Below are 27,706 nucleotides of genomic sequence, written 5' to 3' on the forward strand. Positions count from 1 at the left end.
GAAATTCACACTTAAAATGTGGTGAAACAATTTCCTTTTTTTTTTTTTTTTGGAAACAATTTCTTAATCGGTTTTAAGATTTCTCAGTTAAGAGCTTTAGTGGGTTTTAAACATATTTTATAATACTTTCTGATTAAGAACAAGTGACTGATGCTAAGAAAGGTGGGGATTAACAGTTAAATTACAACACATTTTTTTTTCATAATTGAAGCACAGTCAATGATATAATTCTCCCATTGGAAACTACATGTCCTTTTTATTTTTATTTTTATTTTTTTACATGTCATTTTTATTTTTTTTATTTTTATTTTTTAAAGATTTTATTTATTTATTCATAGAGTCAGAGAGAGACAGGCAGAGACACAGGCAGAGGGAGAAGCAGGCATCATACAGAGAGCCCAATGTGGGACTCGATCCAGGGTCTCCAGGATCGCCCTGGGCTGTAGGCGGCACTAAACCGCTGCGCTACCGGGGCTGCCCTCAAGTCATTTTTAAATTGTACATTTTGGCTATGATAGTAAGAGAAAATTTCTATAGAAAATAACCAAATTTAGAAGTATATATTTGTAATTTCAGGGTTATGATTTTCAATGAGGGTTTTTAAAAAGTAATGAAGCTTATTTTATAAATCTGCTCATTGAAAAAAAATTTTTTAATTAAAGACTATTTTTTTTTTAGAGGAGTTTTAGGTTTACAGGAAAATGAAGAGGAAGGCACAGAGATTTCCCATAAACTCCCTGCTCCCCCCATATATGTCCCCCCCCCCCCCAACAGATGGGCCTTTGTTAGAATTGATGAATCCTCCGCTGGCACATCATAATCACCCAATAGAGAAGTTTACTCTTGGCATTGTACCTCCTGCAGTTTGGGACAAAGGCGTGATGACATGTATCCATCATTAGAGTAGCATGCGGAGTATTTTCACTGTCCTAAAATCCCTCTATTCATCCCTACAGCCCCCCCCCGCACCCCCCCAGCAACCATTGATCCTTTTACCATCTCTGTAATTTGGCCTTTTCCATTATGTCATATAGTTGGAATCATACATCATGTAGCCTCTTCAGATTGGCTTCTTTCACTTAGTAACATGCATTTAAATGTCTCCCTTGTCTTTTCATGGTTTGATAAACATTTTTTGTACCAGGGGTGCCTGGGTGCTCAGTCAGTTATACGGCTGACTCTTGATTTCCACTCAGGTCATGATCTCATCTCACGGTTGTGCGATCTGGCCCCAGGTTAGGTTCCACACTTAGCGGCGAGTCTGCTTGAGGATTCTGTCTCTCCCTGCTCACTCTCTCTCTCTCTAAATCTTTAAGAAAAAGCATTTTTTGTACCATTAATAAAGTAAAAATGATAATCGGGGATCCCTGGGTGGCGTAGCAGTTTGGCGCCTGCCTTTGGCCCAGAGCACGATCCTGGAGACCCGGGATCGAGTCCCACATCTGGCTCCCGGTGCATGGAGCCTGCTTCTCCCTCTGCCTGTGTCTCTGCCTCTCTCTCTCTCTGTGACTATCATAAATAAATTAAAAAATTAAAAAAAATATTGTGTAATCAATGTTTCATCCTTTGAAAATCCTATTTTTATACTTAAAAAAATATTAGTATATGAAAAAAAACCAGTAAATGTACCTGCCATCAAAAACCCTACATTAGTACAGTGGTACTTCTATATGCAACCTACAAATAAGTTCATATGCCTATATTGCGGTGGGTGGTTGTATCGGTTTCCTGGGGCTCTTATAACAAAGAACCACAAATTGGGTGGTTTAAACAACAGCACTGTACTATCTCACAGTTCTGGAGGCTGCAAGTCTGAAGTCAAGGTGTCAATAGGGCCATGCTCCCTCCTCTGATCCTGTTGTCCGGGAGAGTCTGGGGTGGCCATCAGTCCTTGGCATTCCCTGGCTTGTAGCTGCAGCCTCTCGAGCTCTGCCTCCATCATCGTGTGGAGTTCTGCTCTCATATGTCCCCTTCTTCTCTAAAAAGGACACAGTCATATTGGTTAGAGCCCCACTATACTCCACTGTGACCTCATCTTAATGAATCGTATCTGCAACAACCCTATTCCCACATAATATCACATTCTGTGGTGCTAGGGGGTTAGAACGTCAATATGTCTTTTTGGGGGGACACAATCCAAACTTTTGCAGTGCTCAGATTTTTTTTTTTTTAACTGATGAAAACCTTACTGGCCTCCTGGGGCGGTGGGGCCAGAGAACAGGAAGCACTCCTGAGACACATTAAAGGGATAGAATTGTCAATGCTCTGTGACGTAGCTCCCCATTCTGCTTCCCTTCTACTTTTGTGGAACCTGTTCTTCTGCCTTCTACCTTCGTTCCTGCACACACCTGTCTTTCCTGCCCTTGAAAGCCTTTGCACTGATGAGGCCCTTCCTGGCTCTGGCATTTGCGCGGGGGGTTTCCCCCGCAGCTTGATTTCAACCTATGGAATCAGCCCTGCCCCAGTTTCAGAGGAGAGAGGGGAGGGAATGTGATTAACCTGTTCACATCCCCTGCTAATTTTTGCAATAGCTTCTTGGCAGGTGTCTCTTTGCTATTCCAGTCCTCACACTGTTGCCTGGGTCACCTTCCTCAAGCACAGATTAGATCATATTATATCCTTCCTAGAACATTGACAATGCCCAGAAGAAAGTCAAAACATCCAAGATTGCTCATTACCCTCCACTGCGTGGCCCCATTGCCTTTCTTTTCTTTCCTTACCTTGGAAGAATAATCTTTACTAATGTTCAAAAAAGAAAATTATAAATAAGAGGTTAAGGGGATCTTGATGTAAAATGTTTTTTAATAACTTGCGACGCCTGGGTGGCTCAGAGGTTGAACATCTGCCTTCAGCTCAGGGAGTGATCCTGGATCATTAATCCATTCCGGGATCAAATCCCGCATTGGGCTCCCCACAGGGAACCTGCTTCTCCCTCTGCCTATGTCTCTGCTTCTCTCTCTGTGTCTCTCATGGATAAATAAATAAATTCTTTTAAAAAATAACTTTTTTGAGGTCTTATTGACAGACACAAATCTGTACATATTTAATGTATGTGCCTTGATGGGCTTGGAGATAAGTATACAGCTGTGAAATCGTCCCTATGTCATAAACATATCCATCATCTCTAAAAGTTTCTGCTTGCCTGCTGTCTTCTTGCTTTGCTTTTTTTCCAGATTCCTTAATACATCAAATAACTTTAGTGTCCCCATCCTTGCTCCTGGCAAAGCAGGAGCTTCAGATTAACAGCATTAGTATCATTCCTCATAAAGGCATAATAGTGCCCCACCCCAACAGACCTACTTATCAGAATCTGCATTTGAATGAACCCAGAAGTGATTTGCATGCACATTAAAGACTGAAGAGTGCTGGTCTGCAATCCCACCTGGGCTCCCCAAAGTTGACTGATCATCATAGTCACCTGGAAAGTTTGTCATAGCTACAGCTATCCAGAGCCTATCCAGATCTACTGGATCAGAATCTCAGAGGATATGGCCCTGGCATCTGGTTTTGTTTTCTTCTCTGTTTGGTGAGGTATGATTGACATATAATAGGCTGCACGTATTTAAAATGTATAATATGAGAATTTTGCTATGTGTATACAATCATGAAACTATCACCACCGTCAAGGCAATAAACATATCCATCGCTCCCCAAAAAAGTATCTTTGTGACTCTTGAAAATTGCTCTCTACTGTCCCTGTCTTTTCCCTGCCAACTACTGATCATTATAGATGAATTTGTATTTTCTAGAATTTTATAGAAGTGCAATCATAGAGTATGTACTCTATCTTTGGTTCTGTCGGTCAGCATAATTATTTTGAGATTTATTCATGCTCTATGTCTATCAATGGTTGATTCTTTTTTATTGCAAGTGGTATTTGATTGCAGGGGCATACCACAAATTGTCCACTCTCCTGTTGATGGACATTTGAGTTGTTGGCAGTTTGGGGTTATTGCAAATGAAGCTTCTATGAACACTTGTGTGTAAGTACTTGTGTAATCAAATGTTTTCAGCTTTCTCGGGTTAATACCTAGGAATGGAATGGCCAGATCCTATCAGAGGGTATGTTTAACTTTTTAAGAAACTGCCAACTGCTTTCCTGAGATATAAGCTATACAATATACAACTCACTCATTTAAGTATTTAATTCAATGTTTTTTTTTTTTTTACTTAATTCACAGATTATATACTCATCATCACAACTGAATTTTACGTTTTTGTTCCCCAAAGAAACCCTGGACCCCTCCCCACTCCTCACCCCATTCTCCCTTTTCCAGCTTTAGGCAACCACTACTACTACTGTCTTTTTAGATTTGCCCATTTTGGACATTTCATACAAATGGAATCATATAATATATGATCTTTTGTGATTGGTATTTTTCACTTAGCATAATGTTTCCATTCTTCATTGATGTTGTAGCATATATCAGTGCTTCACTCCTTTTTATTTATTAGACTATAGTCCATTGTGTGGCTATACATGTTTTCTCTACACATTCATCAATTGATGGATATTTGGATTATTTTCACTTTTTGGATATTACGAATAACACTACTATGAATATCTGTGTAGAACTTTTTGTATTAATCTCTTGGATTTATATCTATAAATGGGATTGTTAGGTTAAATGGAAGAAAGTACAGCTTACCCTTAGGGGGTTCTGAGCCCCCTCACACAGTTGAAAATTTGCATGTAATGTTTGACTCTCCCAAAATTTAATAGCCTACTGTTGACCCAAAACCTTACTGATAACATAGTCAATTAACATATATTTTGTATATATTATTATTTACTGTGTTCTTATAATAAAATAAACTAGGGGAAACAGTTAAGAAAACCATAAGGGGGTGGCAGGCTGGCTCAGTCAGAAGAAAGAGCCTATAGGGCAGCCCCGATGGCCCAGCAGTTTACTGCCTCCTTTAGCCTGGGGTGTGATCCTGGAGACCCGGGATCGAGTCCCACGTCGGGCTCCCTGTATGGAGCCTGCTTCTCCCTCTGCCTGTGTCTCTGCCTCTCTCTCTCTCTCTCTGTGTCTGTCATGAATAAATAAATAAAATCTTAAAAAAAAAAAAAGAAGAAAGAACATGTAGTCACATGATCTTGAGGTCATGAGTTTGAGCCCCATGTTGGGTATGGAGATTACTAAAGGCAAAAAATAACAACAAAACTTAAAGAAAATCATAGGGAAGATAAAACACATTTACAATACTATGCTGTATTTATTGGGAAAAAATCTGCATAAGGGTGGACCTGAGCAATTCAAACCTGTGTTGTTCAAGGGTCATCTGTAGTACCATTTTACACCTTCACCAGAAGTTCCAGCTCTTCCACAATTCTCAACACTTGCTAACATCAGTTTTTTAAAATTTTAGTCAGTCTATTGGGTGTATGAAGGTATCTCACTGGGATGGATGGATTTATTATTTTTTTATATTTAAAAAAATTATTTTGGGAGCATCCAGGTGGCTCAGTTGGTTAAGTAGCCAACTCTTCATCTCAGTTCAGGTCTTCATCTCAGGGTTATGAGTTCAAGCCCTGCACTGGCCTCTATGCTGGGTGTGGGGCCTACTTGAAAATTTAATAATTAAAAAAATAAAAGACATTTTATTTTTGAGTAATCTCTCTACCCAATGCAGGGCTTGAACTCACAACCCTGAGATCCAAAGTCAAATGCTCCACTGACTGAGTCAGCCAGGTGTCCCTCTCACTGGGTTTTAATTTGCATTTCCTAACAATTAATGATGGTGAATATATTTTCATGTGCTTATTTGCTATCCACATATCTTCTTTTGGGGTAAGGTATCTGTTAAATCTTTGCCCATTTAAAATTGGATTATATTCTTTATTATATATAATAATGTATATTCTGATCATAAGTCCTTTATCAGATATATGACTTGCAAATATTTTCTCCTAGTCTGTTGCTTGTCTTTTCATGTTCTTAATATTATCTTTTGAAGAATAGGAGTTTTAAAGTTTTGGTGTATAACTTATCACTCTGTAGATTTTAGGAATTGTGCTTTCAGAGTCAACTCTTGCACATTTGTGTGTATGTGTGTGGGGGGGTCAGATTTATCTCCATATTTTATATTTTTGATATAAATACTTTACAGTGCTGTAAAGTACTATTTATCTCCATATTTTATATTTTAAAGTATCTGTATCTAAAGTACAGATTTATCTCCATATTTTATATTTTTGATAAAATACTTTACAGTGCTGTAAAGTACTATTTAAAAATTTTCTATTTCCAATTCTTCACTGCTATGACATGGAAATAAAGTTGATTTCTTTGATCTATCCTCCAATTTAATTCACTTATTATTTCTAGTAAACAGTATCTTCCCTAGGAATTTAAGTAATTAGGCAAAATCTTGTGGGTTTGTTCATGTTCTCACCATTTCCAATGCCCTCCATTCCTTTGTATAATTTCATATTTTCATTTGATATTTTTTCCTTCTGCCTGAGGATTTCCTTTAACATTTTTTTTAAATTAAGTATTTATTTATTTATTTATTTATTTATTTATTTATTTATTTATTTATTTATTTGAAAGAGTGTGTGAGCAAGTGGGGGGAGGGGCAGAAGGAGAGAGAATCTTGAAGCAGACTCTCTGCTGAACACAGAGCCCAAAGTGGGGCTCAATCCCAGGACCCTGACATCATGACCTGAGCCAAAAACAAGAGTTGGCCACTTAACTGATTGAGCCACCCAGGTGCCCCTCCTTTAACATTTCTTGTATGAGTCTGCTGTTTATCTATTCTTTCAGCCTTTGTATGTCTGAAAAAAGAATCCTTATTTTGCCTTCCTTTTTGAAATATATTGTTATTAGGCACAGAATTCTAGCTTGACTGTATTTTTTTGTTCAATGGCTTAAAGACGGTGTGCTCTACTGTTTATTCATTTGCATCATTTCCAGTGAGAAATCAGCTACCATCCCTATCTTTGTTCCTTAGTAGGAAACATGTCTTTTTACTCCGGTTGCTTTTAAGATTTTCACTGCTTTTGAACAATTTGATTTTGTTGTGACTTGGTATAGTTTTATCCATGTTTCCAGTGCTTGGGGTTTGTTGAAATTCTTGGATTGGTGGATTTATAGTTTTCATAAAACTTTGGAAAAATTTGGCCATAATTTCTTCAATTATTTTTTCTGTACCTGACTTCTCTCCTCTTCTTTGGGGACTCCAATTATGTATGTATTAGGTTGCTTGAAATCGACTCACAGCTCTTTGATGCTGTATTTATGAAAAAAAAAATCTTCTCTATGTGTTTCATGTTGGATACTTTTACTACTATGTCTTCATGTTCACTATCTTTTCGTCAGTACTGTCTAATGTGTCATTAAACTCTACTGATGTATTTTTTCATCTTAGACATTGTAGTTTTTGTCTTTAGAAATTTGAGTGTTTTGTATCCTGTATGTCTCAATTTTTGAACATACAGTATTACAGTCGTAGTAATTATTTATTCCCATTATCAGCTAAAACTTACACTTGTGTTAGTTTGGGAACGTTTTAATTGATTGCTTTTTCTTTTTCTTATGGGTCATATTTTCCTGTTTCTTTGCATATCTGACCATTTTTGTTTGGATGCTAGACATTTAATCTTTGGATGGTGGATATTATTGTATTCCTATAAGTATTCCTTAAATTTGTTCTGGAACACAGTTACTTGGAAGTAGTTTGAAACTTTTTGGTAAGCTTTGCTAGATGAAACTGTGTTTTTTTAGTGTGATTATTACCCATTACTGGTGTAGGATCCTTCTGTGTACTTTACCCAATGCCCCATGAATTATGAAGTTTTCTAGTTTGGAAAGTTACTTAGCCTCTCTGGTGCTGTGTGAGCAAAGCTATTCGTTCTTTCCTTTACTCCTTTCTTTTTTTTTTTTTTTTTTTGGAAGATTTTATTTATTTATTCATTCATGAGAGACACAGAAAGAGAGAGGCAGAGACACAGGCAGAGGGAGAAACAGGCTCCATGCAGGGAGCCTGATGTGGGACTTGATCCTGGAACTCCAGGATCACACCCTGAGCTAAAGGCAGACACCAACCACTGAGCCACTCAGACATCCTCCCTTTACTCCTTTCTAGTGGTCCTTTCCCTGGCTCAGGTAATTTCCTCATGTGCTCCTCTCTGGGGTTCCCTCTGTGGTGCTCCTTCCTCTCTGGTGCACTGTCTTGCAAATTCCAGTTGCCTGGGACTATCTGGACTTCAAACTCTATCTCATCAACTTAAAGTTTACTGAGATATACCTGGGTTTCCCCTTCATGTGTTGTAGCCTGTAATCTCTCTCAAGGCAGTAAAGCTGGGCAATCAGACAACTCACCTCATATATTTCTTATATGTCAGGATTCACTGTCCTTTGCTATCTGGTGTCCAGTATTTTGGAGACCACTGTTTCACAGAGTTTGTCCAGTGCTTTTGGTTCTTCCAAGCGGGAGAGATAATCTTATCCTTATTACTCCATCGTGGCCAGAAGTGGACATTTGTATCTGTTTTAAAAATAAATTACTCATATGATTAAGATGCAACCACCCCAGCCCTAGTCTGAAGGTTGATATTTGAGGACCATTGCCCTAAACTTATTGGACTACTCCTAATTTTTAGTCACCCATATACTTTTGTTTCTATGTTTTTGCTTTTCCAGTTCCCTAAGTCCTGAATGCTTTCTCCTTATCTTTTATTTTATTTTATTTATTTTTATTTATTTTTACTTTCTCCTTATCTTAAAAATATTTTAGAGTTTAATCAAAATGCTACATCCTCTTTCTCAGAGCAGCAAGGCTTCCACCTCTCTGTTGAAAAAGAAATCATTCCTTCCTAAGTGCTTCCATAGTAAATTCACTACTTTTAAGAAATCATAGTAGTTATTTTATTCTGCATCTTATAATTGTTTACTCATCTGTATGATTCCTAAGGCCACTTTGTCTTTCTTGCACAAAGCAGGTATTACATTGTATCCTAAGGAATGAAGGCGAGCCTTAAGAGCAAAAAACTAAGTAGTAGAACAAAGCAGTACAGAGAGAGCAACTTAGAGTTTGACTTTAGGTGATTTGAAAGTCTTGTTTTGGCTCAGGAAATCTAAGATTGGGTTGGCAAATAGGTTTCCTGTTGTTTGGCGAATCTGATTAATGCTATGTTGAAAAGGGTTCTGAGGCCACATCTTGACTCCATGAGAAAGCCAGCCATCAGATAATGAAATGTTGGAATGTCTCAGGTATTTGGATAGTTTTGACTAAATGCTTGCAATATTTTGAAACAATAGCTAACAAGTACATAATGCGTGTCAGGCAGCGTTCTAAGTACGATGCACATATCAATCCATTTACTTCCCCTGACAATGCATTCAGGTAATTTCTTTTAATATTCTCTTTATGTAGGGAAACTGGGGCACAGAAAGATTAAGAGACTTGCTCAAGTCACACAGGTGGTAATTTCAGCACTAGAGTTTGTGCTCTTGTCCCTGTTATACTGCCCTCATGCTGAACATTTATTATTTCAGAAAAATTAAGGTAGTTAGCTCACATAGCTATACCTTTATAGGATGGAAGAGACAAACAAAATTACTTTGTTGCTTGTTAATATGATAATGGTCCAAACTTCCCAACTTCCACCTCGTATTAGAAAGATTTACCTTTCATGATTCTTACAATTATGTGTCATCCTTTGTTTTTTATTTCTTTAGGGTCCCTTGCCAGCTCCATTTTTGACCCGCTCAGATACCTTGTGGGTGCTTCAGGAGGAGTCTATGCTCTGATGGGAGGCTATTTTATGAATGTTCTGGTGGTAAGAACTTTGGGAATGGAATCTTTGGATTTTTTTGTTCTTTTAAAGAGTTAACTAGTATTTGGTTCAGGGAATCTTCATCATATTTACTGAGCACTCATCTTCCTTCTGGGCACCAGAATTTTCCTTTTATATTTTAATCTCTTTTTTTTCTGATCTCAAAAGTGATGAATACTAAAAAAAAAAAAATTAAGTTGAAAAATAGTCAAAATCTCAAATATTGTATCTGTTAACAGTTTACTGTACATCCTTTTAAACCTTTTTCTATATGTATTCAAAATCCTGCCAAAATTAAGGCTACAAAAATTGACCCACCCTTAAAGATACCATTCTACATCTTAACATAGTTACTTTGATCCCATTTACCCATATCAGTAAACAGAAATCACTTCAATCTCTTCAAGTGCTCCACAGCGCACTAGCTAGGCTGCATCCTGATTTAATCCTTCAATGAAAAGAAATTGGGGTGACTCCACCTATTCACACTTGTAGGTAATGCTGTAAGGATGTTCTCTTACATTTATCTTTTTGCATTTGTGTGTGTGTGTGTGTGTGTGTGTGTGTGTGTGTGTATTTTGGTAGGATAAATTCCTAGATATGGATTTACTGGGTGAAGGGTTTAAATTTTCATAGATAAATGCCAAATTGCCCTCCAAAGCTGGCATACCATGATATAGTATGTAAGAATGCCAACCACTGGGATCCCTGGGTGGCGCAGTGGTTTAGTGCCTGTCTTTGGCCCAGGGCGCGATCCTGGAGACCCGGGATCGAATCCCACGTCGGGCTCCCAGTGCATGGAGCCTGCTTCTCCCTCTGCCTGTGTCTCTGCCTCCCTCTCTCTCTGTGTGACTATCATAAATAAATAAAAATTAAAAAAAAAAAAAGAATGCCAACCACTTTCTAAAACAACCTATAGTGTAATTCCTAACTAGTTCTTAAATCCTTTAACCATGTAGGTATGTATACTTTATAAAAATACTCTAGGAGGAAAATATGAAGCAATTATAAAACTATTCCAAAAATAGAAGTTATTTAGAAAAATGTTTTTCAAAATTTGGATTGCAACCCATTAGTGGTTGAGCAGTTTAAGAATTGTGACCAAAAATTAATCAAAAAGAGGGGCACCTGGCTGGCTCAGTGGGTACAGCACATGACTCTTAATCTTGAGGTCATGAAGTCAAGCCTCATGTTGGGCATCGAGCCTTAAAGTAATAAAAAAATTAAGAAAATTAAAAAGAAAAAATTACAAAAATTTCAACATATATCACACATAATACTGGCTCTGTATGTACTGGATTGTTATGTAAATTGTTTCTGTAGGCTTTGATTAAAAATAACTGATTTAGAATAAACTTGGGTATTTCATTGTCTACTCTTTGGGAAGAGAGTCAATAAATTGAAGAGGAAAGGAGAAGTAACTCAATAAATTAAAGTGGAGATGTCTTTCTGATTCAGTAGTTATTTTTAAAAGTTTTTTTAAAGATTTTATTTATTTATTCAGAGACACAGAGATTGAGATGCAGAGACACAGGCAGAGAGAGAAGCAAGCCCCATGCCGGGAGCTTGACGTGGGACTCAATCCCAGGTCTCCAGGATCATGCCCTGGGCCAAAGGCGGCGCTAAACCGCTGAGCCACCAGGGCTGCCCATCAGTAGTTCTTTTTTTAAAAACATAATTTATTTATTTGGGGGGGGGCATGAGTGGGGTGAGGGGCAGGGGGAGAGGGAGAAGCAGGCTCCCCACTGGGCAGGGTGCCCAATGGGAGCCTTGATCCTGGAACCCCAAGATCACAATATGAGCTGAAGGCAGATGCTTAACCAACTGAGCCACCCAGGTGCCCTGACTCAGTTGTTTTTTAGTAACACAGAAGGGTACTGTAAATTGGACTGAGATTTTTTTTTTAAGTTTATGTATTTATTTTGAAAAGAGAGGGGGCGAATAGGCAGAGAGGCAGAGGGAGAGAGAATCTCAAGCCGACTCCCCTTGGCTGAGCCCAGAGCCCCACACAGAACTTGATGTCACAGCCCTGAGATCATACATGACCTGAGATGAAATCAAGAGTCAGATACCCAAGTGACTGAGCCACTCAGGTGCCCCTGGACTGAGATTTTTCAACTAAAATCTAACTTGATCTTTTTAACCAATATTTTAAATTCTTTTAAATTATCTAAAAGATTAAGGTAATACTCAAATTTTAACTAACTCCATTGGGAAAGAGGATAAAGTATTGAATGAATATTAACCAATAAAACCTTAAAAATATTTCATCAGTTAGTTTGACAGCATCTATCTATCTATCATCTATCTATCATATCACTGACGTGAAGTATTGATTTCATATTACTTATATTTATATTTTTTCCTGCTAATGTAATTATGTCTATTTCATATCATGGAGTTAAATATTCATTTTGTTCTCCAAAGTGCACCAGCATTGTACTTCCCAAATACATTTGAAAACTGGCTGCAACAGCATTGCTTTATTTTGTAAATATTTGACACTCAAACTTCAAATGAAAAAGCAGATGGAGAGAGAGAGTACAGTTGAAGTTTCATTGGCCAATAGATAGCTTACATTATTTTTATTTATCTCTTTACAAGAATTTTCGAGAAATGATTCCTGCCTTTGGAATTGTCAGACTACTGATCATCATCCTTATAGGTAAGTTTGTTTTGTGAACACTTCGCACCTATAGTGTTATTGGTTTGACCTCCAGAGGGCCTCACTTTTCCTAAACACTAGCATGGAGTGACAAAGAACTGTGGCTCCATAGCCCTAAGCAGAAAGGTCCATGGAGGAGTTTTCACAGATGCCCATGGGTGGTTTTTGGAGGTGCCTCAGTAATGAGTTTTTGCTTTTTGTTTCTTTCTGGAGTGGGGGAAGTCAAGAGAGCAGAGCTTTAGGTACTCTGTCTACTTTAGCCACAACAGTTTCATTTATGTTTCTTTTTCTTTTCTCATTTATGTTTTATATATTGGATTTTTCTCATTCATACATTGGACCCTGTATATGATTTTGCCTGAAATGGGAAAGCTTGAAAACCACTGACATAATCTGTTTTCTTCCTCAATTTATACATTGTCAGATTAAAAAAAAAAAAAGAATAAAACACCAATCTAGGATCTAAGCACAGAGTGGGTGGCTTAGGGTTGAAGACAGAGGCAGAGGGTCCAGGAACAAGCAGGATGGCGAATGTGGCTTTTGAAATCTCTAAGAATTATAGCAGAGAATTACATGCTGAGGGAATTTAGGAAGGGTGCTCAATCTGGAGAGGAGGTGGAATTTTAGCTGAGTCGGAATGTCAGGGCAGATTCTGGGTGGGGGCAGGCCACCCAGGGTAGAAGAAGAAGGAGCCAGGGCAGGGCTAGTACCTCGTGTTTCTGCACCTGCTCTGGCTGAAGCTGTAGCTGCACAGGGAAAGACAGACCCTGGGTCAGACCGTAGGGTCACGCTTGGAGGCCAAGATGGAAGATTTGGGCTGTCCACATGAAAGGAAGAAATGAAAAAAAAAAAAAAAGAAAGAAAAAGAAAGGAAGAAATGGTTCTGCTAATGGGTATCAAGAGTTCAATTATCCACATTGCTGGAAACAGGGCCAACTACCTCTGAGCAAAGACACTAAATCCAGCTTATGGGCACTTCAGCTGTAAACACAAAACTCATCCTGAGAGAAGATAAGTGACTTGTTTATAGGTCACATATACTCTATGTAATATTTTTGTCCCTGAGAAATTGAAAATGGGAGGGAAAGTTGTGAGCACAGAAGGGAGAGCTAGTGTCTGGGCTTGGTGAGGAGAATCGCTGTGCAGAAGAGCTGCCACCTGGGCTGTTAAGCGTCACAACCAGGACCAAGGGACAAATCCTGTGACCAAAAAATGTTGCCACACACAAGTTACCCAGTTTTCAACCTGTTTCTTTTAGGTAATTATGAATGACTTTGTAAAGGGAGCCTCAGACCCTTGATGGGGAAATGGTTTTAATACTCTTCAATTTTGGAGTAAAAACCCTTTCCTTATGCACAGGGAGGCTCCAAAAATAGTTTATGTAACATTATGTCATTCCTGAGGTAAGTAATAAAGTCACTTCATTTTACAAAGTAGCTAAGACCCCTTGGCGTTACCCTTCCCTTCTCCTTGGCACGGGCCACTTCTGAAAGTTCTTTGGCCTGGTTTACCTGCTACTGAAGATGACGAAAGTTGCAACACACGTTAGAGTAACAAAATATGAGTATTTAAAAAATTTTAAACACATTTCCTTGGGAAATATATAGTTTTAAAAAAGGGCAAAAAAAAAGGTAAATTATTATTAATTATGAAGGTATTATAATACCTTCCTTCATGAAGCCTTATTTTTGGATGTGTCTTCTAGTAAGGCAACTGGGCTTCCCTTTTGAAAAAGGAAATCCTGCATTTTCACCTTTCAAAAAAAAAATCCATATAAAGGCAACTTCTCTTAAAATCAGTGTCAGATTTTTAGTGAGGACAATGAGTTGGTTTATTGGAACAGAAGCTTCTTTTCAGGTGGGAAGACATGTCCTAGTGTAGATATTGCAGCGGATGTAGAAGCAAGCTCCCCTGGGAAGCAGAAGGACCTGGGCAGAGATATGGAGGAAGGGCCTGAGCCGAGAGAAAGAGATTGGAGAAACTGACAGTTGAGGGTCACAAAAACTTTCTGAAAGGAGGCCTCCTCCTGTGGATGACAACGAGGCCAGAGTAACTGCTTCCAGTAAGTCAGCCCTGTCCCATGGGGTGGTTTTCTTAGACTTTCCTAGTTCTGTCTCTGTGGTGTGCCTTTACACTGGATTAGGAGATTCACATGAGGATTGAAAATACAACACAGCCGAGTTTAATCCGGTGTGTTATGTAATAGTCATTTACAGTTAAATTACTATTGAGTACTTCCTCGACCTCCATTCCGGTCTAGTCACTTGAACATCATCAATACTGTCCTGAAAAGGGAAACGAGCCACAACACAGGGTCGTGATGCTATTTTCCCAAAGGCAAGGACTAAGCCTTTCCATCTGTGAGGACACGACGGCTCACTAAATGGAGCACAGGGTGGGGTGGGGACAGTGGGTGTGGAATGTGACAGCTGTACGAGAGGTTTCCAAGTGCAGGGCACACGGAGGGCGGAGTTCTTCTAGGCCAAGAGACCCCCAGGATCTGGCTTCTTCCAAATACTGGCTTTCACTGTCCCATTGGAGATGTGGATGCATGTCATTCCTTGGTCCGTCTTCAGTGCTCCTGGTGGGGGAGAGAGGGGCCTCCACAGCCAGACTGCTTACGGTTCGGATCCTGCCCCCACCTCTGAGCTGCGTGGCCTTGGATGAGTACTTACCCTGGGTATTTTGGTTTCCCTATGGATAAGATGCCACCGTCATTTCTTGCCCGGACTGGTGCAGTATCAGTTGTCTCCTGCTCCATCCTTGCTCCCTTCCAGTCCTCCCTGTAGGGCAGCGAGAACAATCTTGTGAAAACATGAGTTGAATCATATCACTCCTGTGCTCAGACACCTTCCTAGGTTTCCTGCCACTTGGAGTCAAAGCCCTTACAGCGGCCCATAAAGCCCCTACAGGATTTGTCCCCTGTTCCACGCCTATAATTTTATCCCTACTTATAGTCCAGAGTCACCTGGAGGTCTTGTTAAAACACAGACTTTGGAGCCTCATCTTCAGAGTTTTCTGGTTCAATAAGGCTGGGGTGGGCCTGAGAATTTTTATTTTATTTTATTAATTTTATTTAATTTAATTTTATTTTTATTTTGTTTTGTTTTATTTTATTAATTTGAGAATTTAAATTTCTACTAAGTTCCCAGGTGAATGTTATTGCTGTTCTTGGAGGGGCAGGGAATCACTCTGAAAATTAGCCAGCCAGCCAGCTCAGCTCCAGCACATCAGGCACAGTCCTGCCTCAGGGACTTTGCACTTGCTCTTCCCTCTGCCTGGAAGACTCTTACTTCAGATGTCAGCATGGCTTGCTCTCTGATCTCTGTCAAATGGCATAGTCTCAGTGAGACTGTCCCTGACTCTCCTACTAAACATCACACCCTACTCCCAGCTTTCCTAATCCTCCTTCCTCTCTTTGCATTTTGTCTATTTGATGGAGCACTTAGCATCATTTGATGTAGTGTATGTTTTACTGGTGTGCCCCAACCTCTCCGCCCCAACTAGACCATCCACTCTATGAGGCAGGGCTGTTTGGTCTGTTCCCTGCAGTATCTCCACCACCTAGAAGAGTGCCTGGTGCATAGAAGATAACCAGTATACAGGTGGGATGAACGCATCTGTAAAATGGGATAATGATATACTTATTTCCTAGGGTCTTTGTGAGGATTAGGGAATTAATACCCATAAAGCTCTTACAGCAGCACCTGGCACAGAGTAAATCTCAATAAATGTTAGCTGCCACCATTATCAGAAGAGAACCCAAAACATCTGGTGCGTTGTTGTGGCGCTCCTGGGGGCTTCATCAGGCTGTTTTTCTTTCTAGTTATGTTGGATATGGGATTTGCTCTCTACAGAAGGTTCTTTGTCCCTGCAGATGGGTCACCGGTGAGTTCAGTTTATTATGTTTTTCAATGAAAGCTTGTTTACCTATCCTATCCATAGCTAAAAAGGCCCAGCAAATAGGGGCACCCATTTAGGGCAGCCAAACTTCCATTAGGAAGGCAAGCAAATTCCTGAGGAAATCAGACTTTTGGATTGTCCTTTTCACTTAACTCTCTCACAGCCCTGATCCCCACCAGCTCTATTTCTCTGCACCTGCCCTACTGGGAGCAAAACAGGGGAGAAGGGATTTCACTGTCTACAGGGTAATAAAAAGCTGATTGGAAAATAGCAATGAAAATTTGGGTCCAGATGACTTGGCAGTAAAAAAAAAAAAAACCATAAAAACATAAAAAAACACGTGGCAGAGATTTTCAGTTTTAAGTAGTCTTTGAATTGGATAGTTTGTTTGCATATTTGTGTGTATCCATCATCTGGGTTCTCATTCGGACATTCCATTTATGTGGGGTCAGACACGGCTCCTACTGAGATCCCTTGTGGTCATGCAACACATTCTCTTGACATATAGAACCATCCCGAACGTGATGGTGACAGAGAATGAGAAACAGTGGCTCGGTCCTGTGCACTCAGAGAGCTGATGAAATGACATTTTTTGGCTCTGCACGTTCTCAGAACATTTCCTCTCTGTGCACATGGGAGTTTTAAGTGTCTCTTTTGCCTTATTCTCCTTGTTCTGTGAGCTTTTGGGACTCTTGTTTGATGGCATTTGTGTTTTAGGAAGAGGGTGATGCAGCTCGAATATGAAAACAGCATTTTCTTCACTTATTTTCATTGCTTCCCTCTCCCTCCCCAGGTGTCTTTTGCAGCCCACATTGCAGGCGGATTCGCTGGAATGTCCATAGGTTACACTGTGTTTAGCTGCTTTGATAAGGCACTGCTGAAGGATCCACGATTTTGGATGGCAATTGCAGCTTATTTTGCTTGTGTCTTATTTGCCGTGTTCTTCAACATTTTCCTATCCCCGGCAAACTGATCTGCCTCTCATAGGAAGCAAGTAATGAAAAGAGCCATCTGGGAAAAGAACTGAAGTCTAGGAAGAGACAGAGAAGTCCTTGCAAATGCTGATAGTTTTATAAAGAGGTCAGAACACAACTGAAGTTCTCAGTTGCAAAGACTGTTTACAAAAGGGGTTAGGGTTTAGGGATGGGGATTCTGAAAGCAGGAGGAGGGAGAAGAGAGAGAGGGAGCAGGGGAGGGACGGTAAAAAGCAGGCATTGGCTCTTTCTAGACATGTGGTCTCTAAAAGAGACTTGCTCTCCTTGGAGGATATATTATAGAGACTGTTTGATAGAACCCACATATATTGTACTGTGCTGATAATAAAAACTTTTCATACTTGTGTCAGACTATTGATAATCACCTTCAATCACTGTTGGGGTGGACATATCACTGTTTGAGGTGGTTTATATGCATTATTGCTCATCTTTTCAGTGACCCAGAAAGGTGGCTATTACTCTGTATCTGGGGGGAGGACATGGAAACTCATTAAGAAAAATCAAGTAACTTGTCTAAGAGGGCGCAGGATTTAAAGGTTGGTAATGACTCGAAAGCCCATCCTCTCCTCCCCTACTGGTCTAATGATGCTCTTTCCCCCAAATCCTACAAGTTGCTGGTATCATGGGAGTATAGGAACAAACATTTCTGTGAGTGTGCCATAAGTGGTAGAAATATTTGTAAAAGACGACTGAAAATTTTCTGGACTCCCAGTTTAAGATTCTAGAAGTGTGTCTAGGACCCCAAGGAACCTAGAAGTAGCTTTCTGGTGCATACGAGGCACCTGGACTCTGGATTCTTTTTTTTTTTTTTTAAGATTTTATTTATTTATTCATGAGATACATAGAGAAAGAAAGAGAGAGAGGCAGAGACTCAGGCAGAGGGAGAAGCAGGCTCCATGCAGGGAGCCCGACGTGGGACTCGATCCCAGGACTCCAGGATCACTTCCCGGGCTGAAGGCGGCGCTAAACCTCTGAGCCACCCAGGGATCCCTGGATTCTCTTCCTTTACATGAGTGGCTCTCCTGGGAGTGGGTAGGATTTATTTACAAAAGGTAAAATGTCAGATCTGAAGGCTGAGAAGCCTGTCTCCTTTCTTATTATAGAACCCAGATTGTTGGCTATTTATTTTTTTTTTTTAAGTTGGCTTCATGTTGGGACGCCTGGGTGGCTTAGTTGGTTAAGCATCTGACTCTTGATTTTGGCTCAGGTCATGATTTCAGGGTCATGGGATGGAGGCCCCCCCCCCCCCCCCATTGGGCTCTGAGCTCAGCCTGGAGCCTGCTTGGGATTCACTCTCTGTCCCTCTGCCCCTCCCTCCCCCCCTCCCTCTCCTCGCTCAAAAAAAAAAAAAAAAAAAAAGTAGGCTCCATGGAGCCTAACACAGGGCTTGAACTCACAACCTTGAGATCAAGACCTGAGCTGAGACCACGAATTAGATGCTTAACCAACTAAGCCACCCAGGCACCTTGGTCAGTCTTTTCCAAAAATAGTAGTTTGGGGCCATGTGAACACAGGAAATACAATTTTTTCTTTCATCATTGGTGTGTTTTATTTATAAACACCTATGTAAACATGTTGCTAAATAAATAAATAAATAAATAAATAAATAAACAAACATACATGTTGCTGTATCCTGAAAGGAGCATAACTACTTACATAGATATATTGAGAAATGTATTATTTCACCATATTGAGAAAAATGGATCGGAGATTTGTTAAAAAAAATACATAGATATATTGAGAAATGTATTATTTCACCATATTGAGAAAAATGGATCGGAGATTTGTTAAAAAAAAAAGTTTTTCAATTTGAGTAGGAGAATATGCATGGGAGTTTTGTGTCTCTTTTGCCTCACCTCCTTGTTCTGCAGGCTTTGGGGCCATGTTTTTGGTTAAACAAAGATGTGAACAAGAAGTTAAAAGAGTCCTTCTTACCTTCCCACCCCGAACCTTCTCTTTTCCCTGGTGATGCCTGCTGTCGACAGCTGGGTGTGTTCTCACAGAACTTTTTCCATCCATCATGCACAGAAAGGAAAATGGATTTGAGTTGAGGCCTGGCTCACTCACTGCAGTGAACGGCACTGAATCTGCTCTGCACCCTCAAAGGGGCAAGTTCGGAGATCATGTTGAAGATACTGTGGGATAATTTCTAAGAATGATTTGCTTCTCAAGAAAGATCTGGGTTAATCTCTGTTCCAGGTAATTAAATATACGTATGAAATGCAGATTTTAACAAGATAAGTGAGATTATACTACATGTATTGCTCTGTAACTTAGTTTATAATGGGACATAGAGACCTTCATTCTCTGAGTTGCTGAAGGATAAAGACGTACTGTGGTTATTTAACCACGCCTCTATTGGACACTCAGGCTACTGATTTTGTACTATTATCAACCCTATGTGAATTTCACTATGTGAATTTCCTAGTACATGCAGTGTGCCTTTGAGCATGATTGCTGAATGAATCTTTTAAGCACCCAGAAGCAGAAATGTTAATTTTCAGATTTAAACTGCCTTTTAAGTAGCTGCATCCATTTATATTCTTATTGAAAGTAGATGATAGTAATTTTCCTCACTTTTGCAAAAAGCAGGTATTGTAAATCATTGAAAAATTTGCATTTTGATAGTTAAAAAATAAATACTTCACTGAGATTTGTATTTGTTTAATGAGGCTTAGTGTTTTCCAAGTTTATTAATAATTTATATATTACATATTATATGTAATTTATACAATATACAAATATGAATAAATATTTATACTTTTTTCGCTGTGAAATAGTTGCATTTAATCTGAAAAGTATCTATTAATTGGCAAAGAAGCCCAGAGAAGGGGTGCCTGGCTTGTTCAGTTGGTAGAGCATGCTCTCAAGGTTGTAAGTTTGAGCTCCAGGCTGGGGAGTAGAGATAACTTAAAAATAAAAAATCTTTGGGGCATCTGGGTGGCTCAGTGGGTTGAGTGTCTGCTTTTGGTTCAGGTTGTGATCCCGGGGCCCTGGGATCGAGTCCCACATTGGGCTCCCCGCAGGGAGCCTGCTTCTCCCTCTGCCTGTATCTTTGCCCCATTCTGGTCTCATGAATAAATAAATAAAATCTAAAAAACCACCACCAAACAAACAAATAACCTTAAAAAAAAAAAAAAAAGCCCAGAGGAGAAATACTCATCTGTCATGGTCAACCCATCAGGTCACTAGCTCTGAAGACTTGAGATCTTTAATGACCTAAACGGAAGTCTAATTGTTCATAACAGAAAACTAGACAGAGAAACAATTCATCGAACGATGAAACCATTTTTAGTCAGGGACTTTTTGGTACTAGAAACATGGTGCATATTATCCCAACCAGTACTATTTAATTCGTTTCCCCAGGGGGCAAAATTACTGTTAAAAAAAAAAAAAAGCATGCAAACATCTGGTATTTTAAATTTGACATCTCTGAATTATAGAGGAACCATCTGAACAGCTTAATTTGGGGCTTATCACTTCTGTCTTCTAAGCTGCTGTGTTATTAGAAATAGTGGAAATATTCTTCATCTGTCCTGTCCAATAAAGTAGCCACAAGGCACATGAAAGCCCTTACGTTTTATTTTTATTTTTTTTAATATATTTTTAAAAGATTTTATTTATTTATTCATAGGGACACAGCTAGAGAGAGAGAGAAGCAGAGACACAGGCAGAGGCAGAAGCAGGCACCACGCAAGGAGCCCGATGCGGGACTCGATCCCGGGTCTCCAGGATCACGCCCTGGGCTGCAGGCGGTGCTAAACCGCTGAGCCACCGGGGCTGCCCCAAGCCCTTACGTTTTAATTAAAATTAAGTAAGATTAAAAAACTCAGTTCCTGTGTTACACAAATCATGATGCGAGCACCCAATGGTTATCTGTAGCTAGTGGCTACCTTATTGGTCAGTCCAGAGAGAGTTTTTTACAACCCAGGGAGGGTTGTAGAAGCAAGAACAATGAGTCCAAATGATTTGAGCTGACGCTGACTCACTGCTCAGACTGAACTTTTCTACACTTGCAAAGGGACACTTTCAGAGAACAAACATGACCTGCTTCTCCGATTTATCTAAACAGGTTTGTGTTAATCTCTGTTTTTGCAAATTAAGAAAGAGTTGTTTGAAATGTTTTCTTTTTGAATTCTATGGGATTGAATCTGTGTATACTAGTATTCATGTCATTGGATATGAAAGCTTCAGAACCTAAGATTTGTAGCTAAATGATTTACTGCTCCTTCTTTCAGTAAATTCTATGCTTTTGTACTTTAAGGTGAAAAGCAACAACAGCATTTTTGGGGGATTATAGAGGTGCTCATGGTAAAAACAAATTAAAATACATATAATTATAACAAATTAAGTCGATTGTAATCATACACCCAGAGATTATCATAGTATCTTTTTTTTTTTCTTTTTTAAGGTTTTATTCAGTTAAGGCACACCACTTAACTGACGGGGCCTCTCAGACACCCCCATAGTTAATACCTTGATGAGTATCCTTCTAGGCTTTTTTGTATGCATCAGTACATATAAACAAATATACAATTATGGGGTCATACTGTTCTATTTTGTAAACTGAAATGATATATCAAATATCTTTTTTTTTAAAAGATTTTATTTATTTATTCATTAGAGACACACACACACACACACACACACACAGAGAGAGAGAGAGAGAGAGAGAGGCAGAGACACAGGCAGAGGGAGAAGCAGGCTCCATGCAGGAAGCCCGATGTGGGACTCGATCCTGGGACTCTAGGATCACGCCCTGAGCTGAAGGCAGATGCTCAACCGCTGAGCCACCCAGGCATCCCCCAAATATCTTTTTATATTAGTAGTATTTATCATTTTTGGTTGCATAGTACCATACTATAGATGGACTATTATTGATTATGGACGATACTCTTTCTTGTATTGATAATTATTTTGGACATTTTCATTTTGTGATTATTATAAACAATATGAATAATAACATTGTTTACACTTTTAAAGTGTTTTGGATTGTGGATCAAAGAATATACTATCATTAACATTATAAAAGGTAAATAGAGATTTTCTCTAACTCAGGAATACAACTAAATTTAGAAGGTTGATGCTTTTGCAACCTTTTAAACTGTACTAAGTTTTAGAAAAAGAACTAAAGACTTTAGAACCAGTTATTTAAAAAGCCCAGATGATCACTATTTGACATACCTAATTTAAATAAACTTTTAAGAGAAAACAGATGATTTCTTAATTTTTTTTCATGCAAATCTCAGTGCACCCAAATAGGAAAAATAACAGTTTAGTAGAATAGGATCTGACTTTAATCTGATTTTTTTTCCCCACACTGATTTTTAATGCCAGTTCCAGCTGTGTGACCTTGGGTAATTTAAAGATTTTTATTTATTTTTTTGTGGGGAGGGGCAGAGGGAGAAGGAGAGAGAGAATCCCAAGCTGACTCTGCGCTTAGTGCAGAGCCTGATATGGAGCTTGATCTCACAACCCTGAGATCATGACCTGAGCCAAAATCAAGAGTTGGATGTTTCGGGGATCCCTGGGTGGCTCAGCGGTTTAGCGCCTGCCTTTGGCCCAGGGTGTGATTCCTGGAGACCCGGGATCGAGTCCCATGTCGGGCTCCCTGCATGGAGCCTGCTTCTCCCTCTGCCTGTGTCTCTGCCTCTCTTTCCCTGTGTCTATCATGAATAAATAAAAAATCTTAAAAAAAGAAAAAAGAAGGGGATCCCTGGGTGGTGCAGCAGTTTGGCGCCTACCTTTGGCCCAGGGCGCGATCCTGGAGACCCGGGATCGAATCCCACGTCGGGCTCCCGGTGCACGGAGCCTGCTTCTCCCTCTGCCTGTGTCTCTGCCTCTCTCTCTCTCTCTGTGACTATCATAAATAAATAAAAATTAAAAAAAATTAAAAAAAAAGAAAGAAAAAAGAAGAGTTGGATGTTTGGTCGACTGAGCCACCCAGGTGCCCTGACCTTGGGTATAATGTAAGGTGTGTCTCAGTTTCTCTATCTGTAAACTGAGGAAACAACATACCTACCTTCTAAGATTTTTGCGATGAATATATCATTTAGCTATAGCATCCCAGCCTTTATTTTTTTTATAAATTTATTTTTTAATGGTGTTCAATTTGCCAACATATAGAATAACACCCAGTGCTCATCCCATCAAGTGCCCACCTCAGTGCCCGTCACCCAGTCACCCCAAACCCCGCCCACCTCCCCTTCCACCACCCCTAGTTCATTTCCCAGAGTTAGGAGTCTCTCATGTTCTGTCTCCCTTTCTGATATTTCCCACTCATTTTTTCTCCTTTCCCCTTTATTCCCTTTCACTATTTTTTATATTCCCCAAATGAATGAGACCGGTACCCTACACGTTCAGAGAAACTTCTCTAGTAACAAACTATAGAAATGATCCCTGAAAGTATAGTCTTAGCATCCCAGTCTTTAATTGTGTAACATTTCCCTTTACATATAGGATATAGGATACACATTGATATTTTAAATTAAAGTTACAAAAACATTCCTCTTTGTATCTTTCCTGTGGGATGTAACTTCCTCTTAGAACTAGGATATCTATCTTAATATGGAATGTACTGCTTGATAATCCAAGCATGTAAATTATAATTTGCCCACTGCTCCTTCCACAAAAGCAAGCTAAAGTGTCTTAAATAGGTCAAATATTGTTACAATGAAAAAATATCACCACCACAACAGCCATCAGTTTATTTCAAGAACTATCTAATATCATTCTGGTAGCACAAAAATAGTTGAACATTTTTGGAGTTCTTTTTTTTTTTGCATTAATCTTTAAATTTTACTTAGTTAACTGGAGTTCATTTTAAGATGATAAAAATGTATACAATTATTAAGGATTTTACAGATATTCATAAATATTACTGAAATTTGTTTCGAAAATGCTCAACAACTGCCAGAAAGCCACCAGAAATTTGACACTTATATGTGGATTAAAAAACAAATCTAAATTCTTTAGCAAAAACCAGATCTGTTTCCTATGGTTTCATTAAGTGCTGTATCTTACTGACTTATCAAAAGAAACCCATTCATTTTCCCTTGAGTGTATAAATGAGGTTTTTAAAAGCACTGACTTTGGTTATAATTTTTATATAATCTTAATAAAGAGGTTTATAAAATCATGTCAGTAGTCTTAGAAACCTCTCCAAAAGTTCTCCGTTAAACAAAGTAAAACAGTAATAAACTTCAGCTAACAATAACAAGATTCCTTTCTTGTAGGGAATCCTACGATTGTTGTTTTTTTTTAAGTTTTATTTACTTATTTTAAATAATCTCTATACCCAACATGGGACTTGAACTCACAACCCTAAGATCAAGAGTCACATGCTTTTCTGAGTCAGCCAAATACCCATCTACATTCTATTCTTCATAGAGAATATATACAACCGCCTCCTCCAGGTATCTTTTTTTTTTCTTCACTGCATTATGACGTCTAAACATAAGTGATTTTAAATTCCTGATATCTTACATATATTCTTGATAAAATGATCAGTTCTCTAGGGAAAAAGTAGAGCAACCAGTACACTTAGAGAGTGATGCTTTGTTCATGTTTTGGCCATAGGTTTGCTTTACGAAACAGCACGCCCTTCAGAATAGAAGAATTTATCTGTCTCCTATCTGATGGGGTTCAGAGTGAAGATGGCTGAGTAAATAAGCATGGGGAACTGGAATTTCCTTGGAGGCATCCTGGAGGAAGTTCACATCCACTCCACCATAATTGGAAAGATCTGGCTCACTGTCCTGTTCATATTTCGAATGCTTGTTCTGGGTGTAGCAGCTGAAGATGTCTGGAATGATGAGCAGTCTGGCTTCATCTGTAATACAGAACAACCTGGCTGCAGAAATGTGTGCTATGACCAGGCCTTTCCTATCTCCCTCGTTAGATATTGGGTTTTGCAGGTGATATTTGTGTCTTCACCGTCCCTGGTCTATATGGGCCATGCTTTGTACCGACTGCGGGTTCTGGAGAAAGAGAGGCAGAGGAGGAAAGCTCAACTGAGAGGAGCACTGGAGGGGGTGGGGTTTGAAGTGCCTGGGGATCGGAGAAGACTGGAGCAAGAACTCTGTCAGCTGGAACAAAGGAAACTAAATAAAGCTCCACTCAGAGGAACCCTGCTTTGCACTTATGTGGTACATATTTTCACTCGCTCTATGGTTGAGGTTGGGTTCATGATTGGACAGTATCTTTTATACGGATTTCATTTACAGCCTTTATTTAAATGCCATGGTCACCCATGTCCAAATGTAATTGACTGCTTTGTCTCAAGACCAACAGAAAAGACAATATTCCTATTATTTATGCAATCTATAGCCACTGTTTCACTTTTCTTAAATGTTCTAGAAATTTTCCACCTCGGTTTTAAAAAGATTAAAAGAGGGCTTTGGGGACAATATAAGTTGAAGGATGAGCATAATGAATTCTTTGCAAACAAGTCAAAACAAAATCTTGCCAAATATCAGAGCACATCTGCAAACTCACTGAAGGGATTCTCTCCTGCACCTGATTATTATCTGTTAATGGAAAAGCAAAAACACCCAGCAGCGTGTCCTAGTTTAAGTTCACCTGCGTTCCAGGCAGATCCTGACAACCACAGTGTAAATGATGAGAAATGCATTTTGGATGAACAAGAAACTGTACTTTCTGATGAGATGTGTACACTTAGTGCTACGTGTAGTCATCTTCAACACATCAGCTCATGTAATAATGAAGACACTCATAAAATATTTAGAAGAGAAGTGGGTACCCCATTAAAGGAAAAGAGAGAAATGGCCTGCAAAGACGGCAAAAGGAACCACTGCTCTAGAGGTCATTGTTCTATTCCAGGTGTTGCTATAGAACTGGACAATCACATGGGGCAGTCATCCCAAACAGCTTTCCCTCCGCCTGCTCAGGGTGCTTGGGAACAGTCGTGGCTTAGCACGACATGGAGTCCCTCTCCAGAAGAGGAATATCGGGGGTCACCCCCTAAAGGAAACCTCAAGGGTCAGTTCAGAGAGGGCACAATTAGAACCCTTCCCCCTTCGCAGGGAGACTGCCAAGCACCTGACATTTCAGACACTCCTGATTCTTTGGGACAGTTGACCTTCGAATCTGATTTGGTCAGAGGCTGCAATAATCCTACTGCTTGTCCTCCAAATCATTTAGTGTTGCTGACAAACCACCTCACTGGCAGGCGGGCTCCCACAGACCTGCAGATCTGAGCAGCTGTGGGCTCCTAGACTTTCTGCATATTGTTATCACAGAGGTAGCCTAGTGGTGGTGGAGCACAGGTTAAGGGCAGCTCTAAAGACCAGCTGTTCCGACAGAACATTGCAAACCCATCTCAAGAAGAAAAACACACGCATCAATTCTGAATGGCGAAGGGGCAGTTTTAAATTCAAAGCCATAGTTACCAAATCAGGGTTACTGCTTCACAGGCTCCCTTCGGAATCCATGAAAACTGATTCTTGCAAAGTCACAAATTCAGAACTGAGGCTTCACGGTTTGGAACCAGGTTTTTCCTTGAAGGAAGTACAGCCTTGCGAGATGGTTCTGGATCTACATCATCCTCCCTTTTGGTTGCGAATCTTTTGTTTCTGGACGATGGTTAATTTGTTTGTCAATGGGACTTAATTTAGTTTCCTTATAGACTGCAACTTGCTGCCTCTTGAGTGTAACGATGACGTTGCTATCTAGTAAATAAAATCTTAAAAAAGATCGGTGGCTTCAGAGCATCGTGATTCATTGCCCAGGTTGGCGGGCGTAGCTCCACACTCCCCTGGTTCCTCTAACCACTTCACTCACCAGCGCCTACCTTGCAGGAGAATGAAAAGAAGAAACCTGTTTAACACCGGCACCCAGTACGACGTCACTGCTCACCCTCCAGGGGCCCTTCTCAATCACGCCGGCCACAAAACAAACTCTGAAAGTGAACAGCTGGAGCTGAAACACAACGATTCCAAGCGCTCGGTCGACCGGCGGCGGGTCGCGCGCCCCTTTCCGGGAGGAGCGCCGGGAAGTCAGCGCGTCCAGGTGGGCTAGCGCCCCTACCGAGGTCCCGGGGAGGCAGGTGCGCCCAGCCCCGCGCCCGCGCAGCCCGCCGCGCTCCGGCCCCTGCAGGCCCCGCCCCCGGGCGCCCCGCCCCCTCCGGCCCCACCTGGACGCCCGTCCCGAGTCCCCTCGACCTCGCCTCTCGCTGAGCAACCGAACCGCCGCAGGGACCGGAAGAGGAAGGCGAGGCGCGGCCCCGGGAGCAGGAGGCGGGCGCGCGCAGCCTCCCTCGGCCCGGCCAGCGGCGGGGCCCTCGCAGCGTCCCCGTCGTCATGAAAACAGGCCACGCCCCCGCGCTCGCCGACCGCGGTT

General features: G+C 40.2%; 2 protein-coding genes, 1 long non-coding RNA gene and 1 pseudogene across 12 annotated transcripts in view; 2 read left to right on the forward strand and 2 right to left on the reverse strand.

The window, feature by feature from the left end:
* Positions 1-17,696, forward strand: part of RHBDL2 (rhomboid like 2) — a 48,619-nt gene extending 30,923 nt beyond the window's left edge. For 7 of the 8 annotated variants that reach the window (XM_055341978.1, XM_055341980.1, XM_055341977.1 and 4 more), the window contains exons 5-8: positions 9,687-9,787; positions 12,389-12,449; positions 16,276-16,337; positions 17,146-17,696. In XM_055341978.1, the coding sequence (XP_055197953.1) occupies positions 9,687-9,787; positions 12,389-12,449; positions 16,276-16,337; positions 17,146-17,325 (404 nt within the window). In that variant the 3' untranslated portion in view covers positions 17,326-17,696. The remainder of the gene's footprint in view (positions 1-9,686; positions 9,788-12,388; positions 12,450-16,275; positions 16,338-17,145) is intronic. The other variant, XM_055341983.1, reaches the window with a different exon arrangement.
* Positions 1,763-27,632, reverse strand: LOC129520783 (uncharacterized). 3 transcript variants are annotated; one of them, XR_008666670.1, is made up of 4 exons: positions 26,758-27,440; positions 15,125-15,232; positions 8,328-8,493; positions 1,763-1,978 (listed from the first exon to the last, which is right to left on the reverse strand). It is a non-coding gene; the product is annotated as an uncharacterized LOC129520783 (long non-coding RNA). The 3 variants fall into 3 exon arrangements; XR_008666672.1 differs by lacking the exons at positions 1,763-1,978; positions 8,328-8,493 and adding an exon at positions 27,501-27,632 and having other exon boundaries at positions 12,457-15,232; positions 26,758-27,266; XR_008666671.1 differs by lacking the exons at positions 1,763-1,978; positions 8,328-8,493 and adding an exon at positions 23,092-23,207 and having other exon boundaries at positions 12,457-15,232.
* Positions 23,581-26,759, forward strand: GJA9 (gap junction protein alpha 9). The gene has a single exon (XM_055341975.1). The coding sequence runs from the start codon at positions 25,021-25,023 to the stop codon at positions 26,563-26,565; it is 1,545 nt and encodes a 514-aa protein (XP_055197950.1). The 5' UTR covers positions 23,581-25,020; the 3' UTR covers positions 26,566-26,759.
* On the reverse strand, positions 23,657-23,762 carry LOC129520944 (small nucleolar RNA U3; annotated as a pseudogene).
* Positions 27,633-27,706: the final 74 nt, after the last annotated feature.

This window comes from Nyctereutes procyonoides, unplaced genomic scaffold (genome assembly GCF_905146905.1).
Source record: "Nyctereutes procyonoides isolate TBG_1078 unplaced genomic scaffold, NYPRO_anot_genome, whole genome shotgun sequence".
Classification (NCBI taxonomy): domain Eukaryota; kingdom Metazoa; phylum Chordata; class Mammalia; order Carnivora; family Canidae; genus Nyctereutes; species Nyctereutes procyonoides.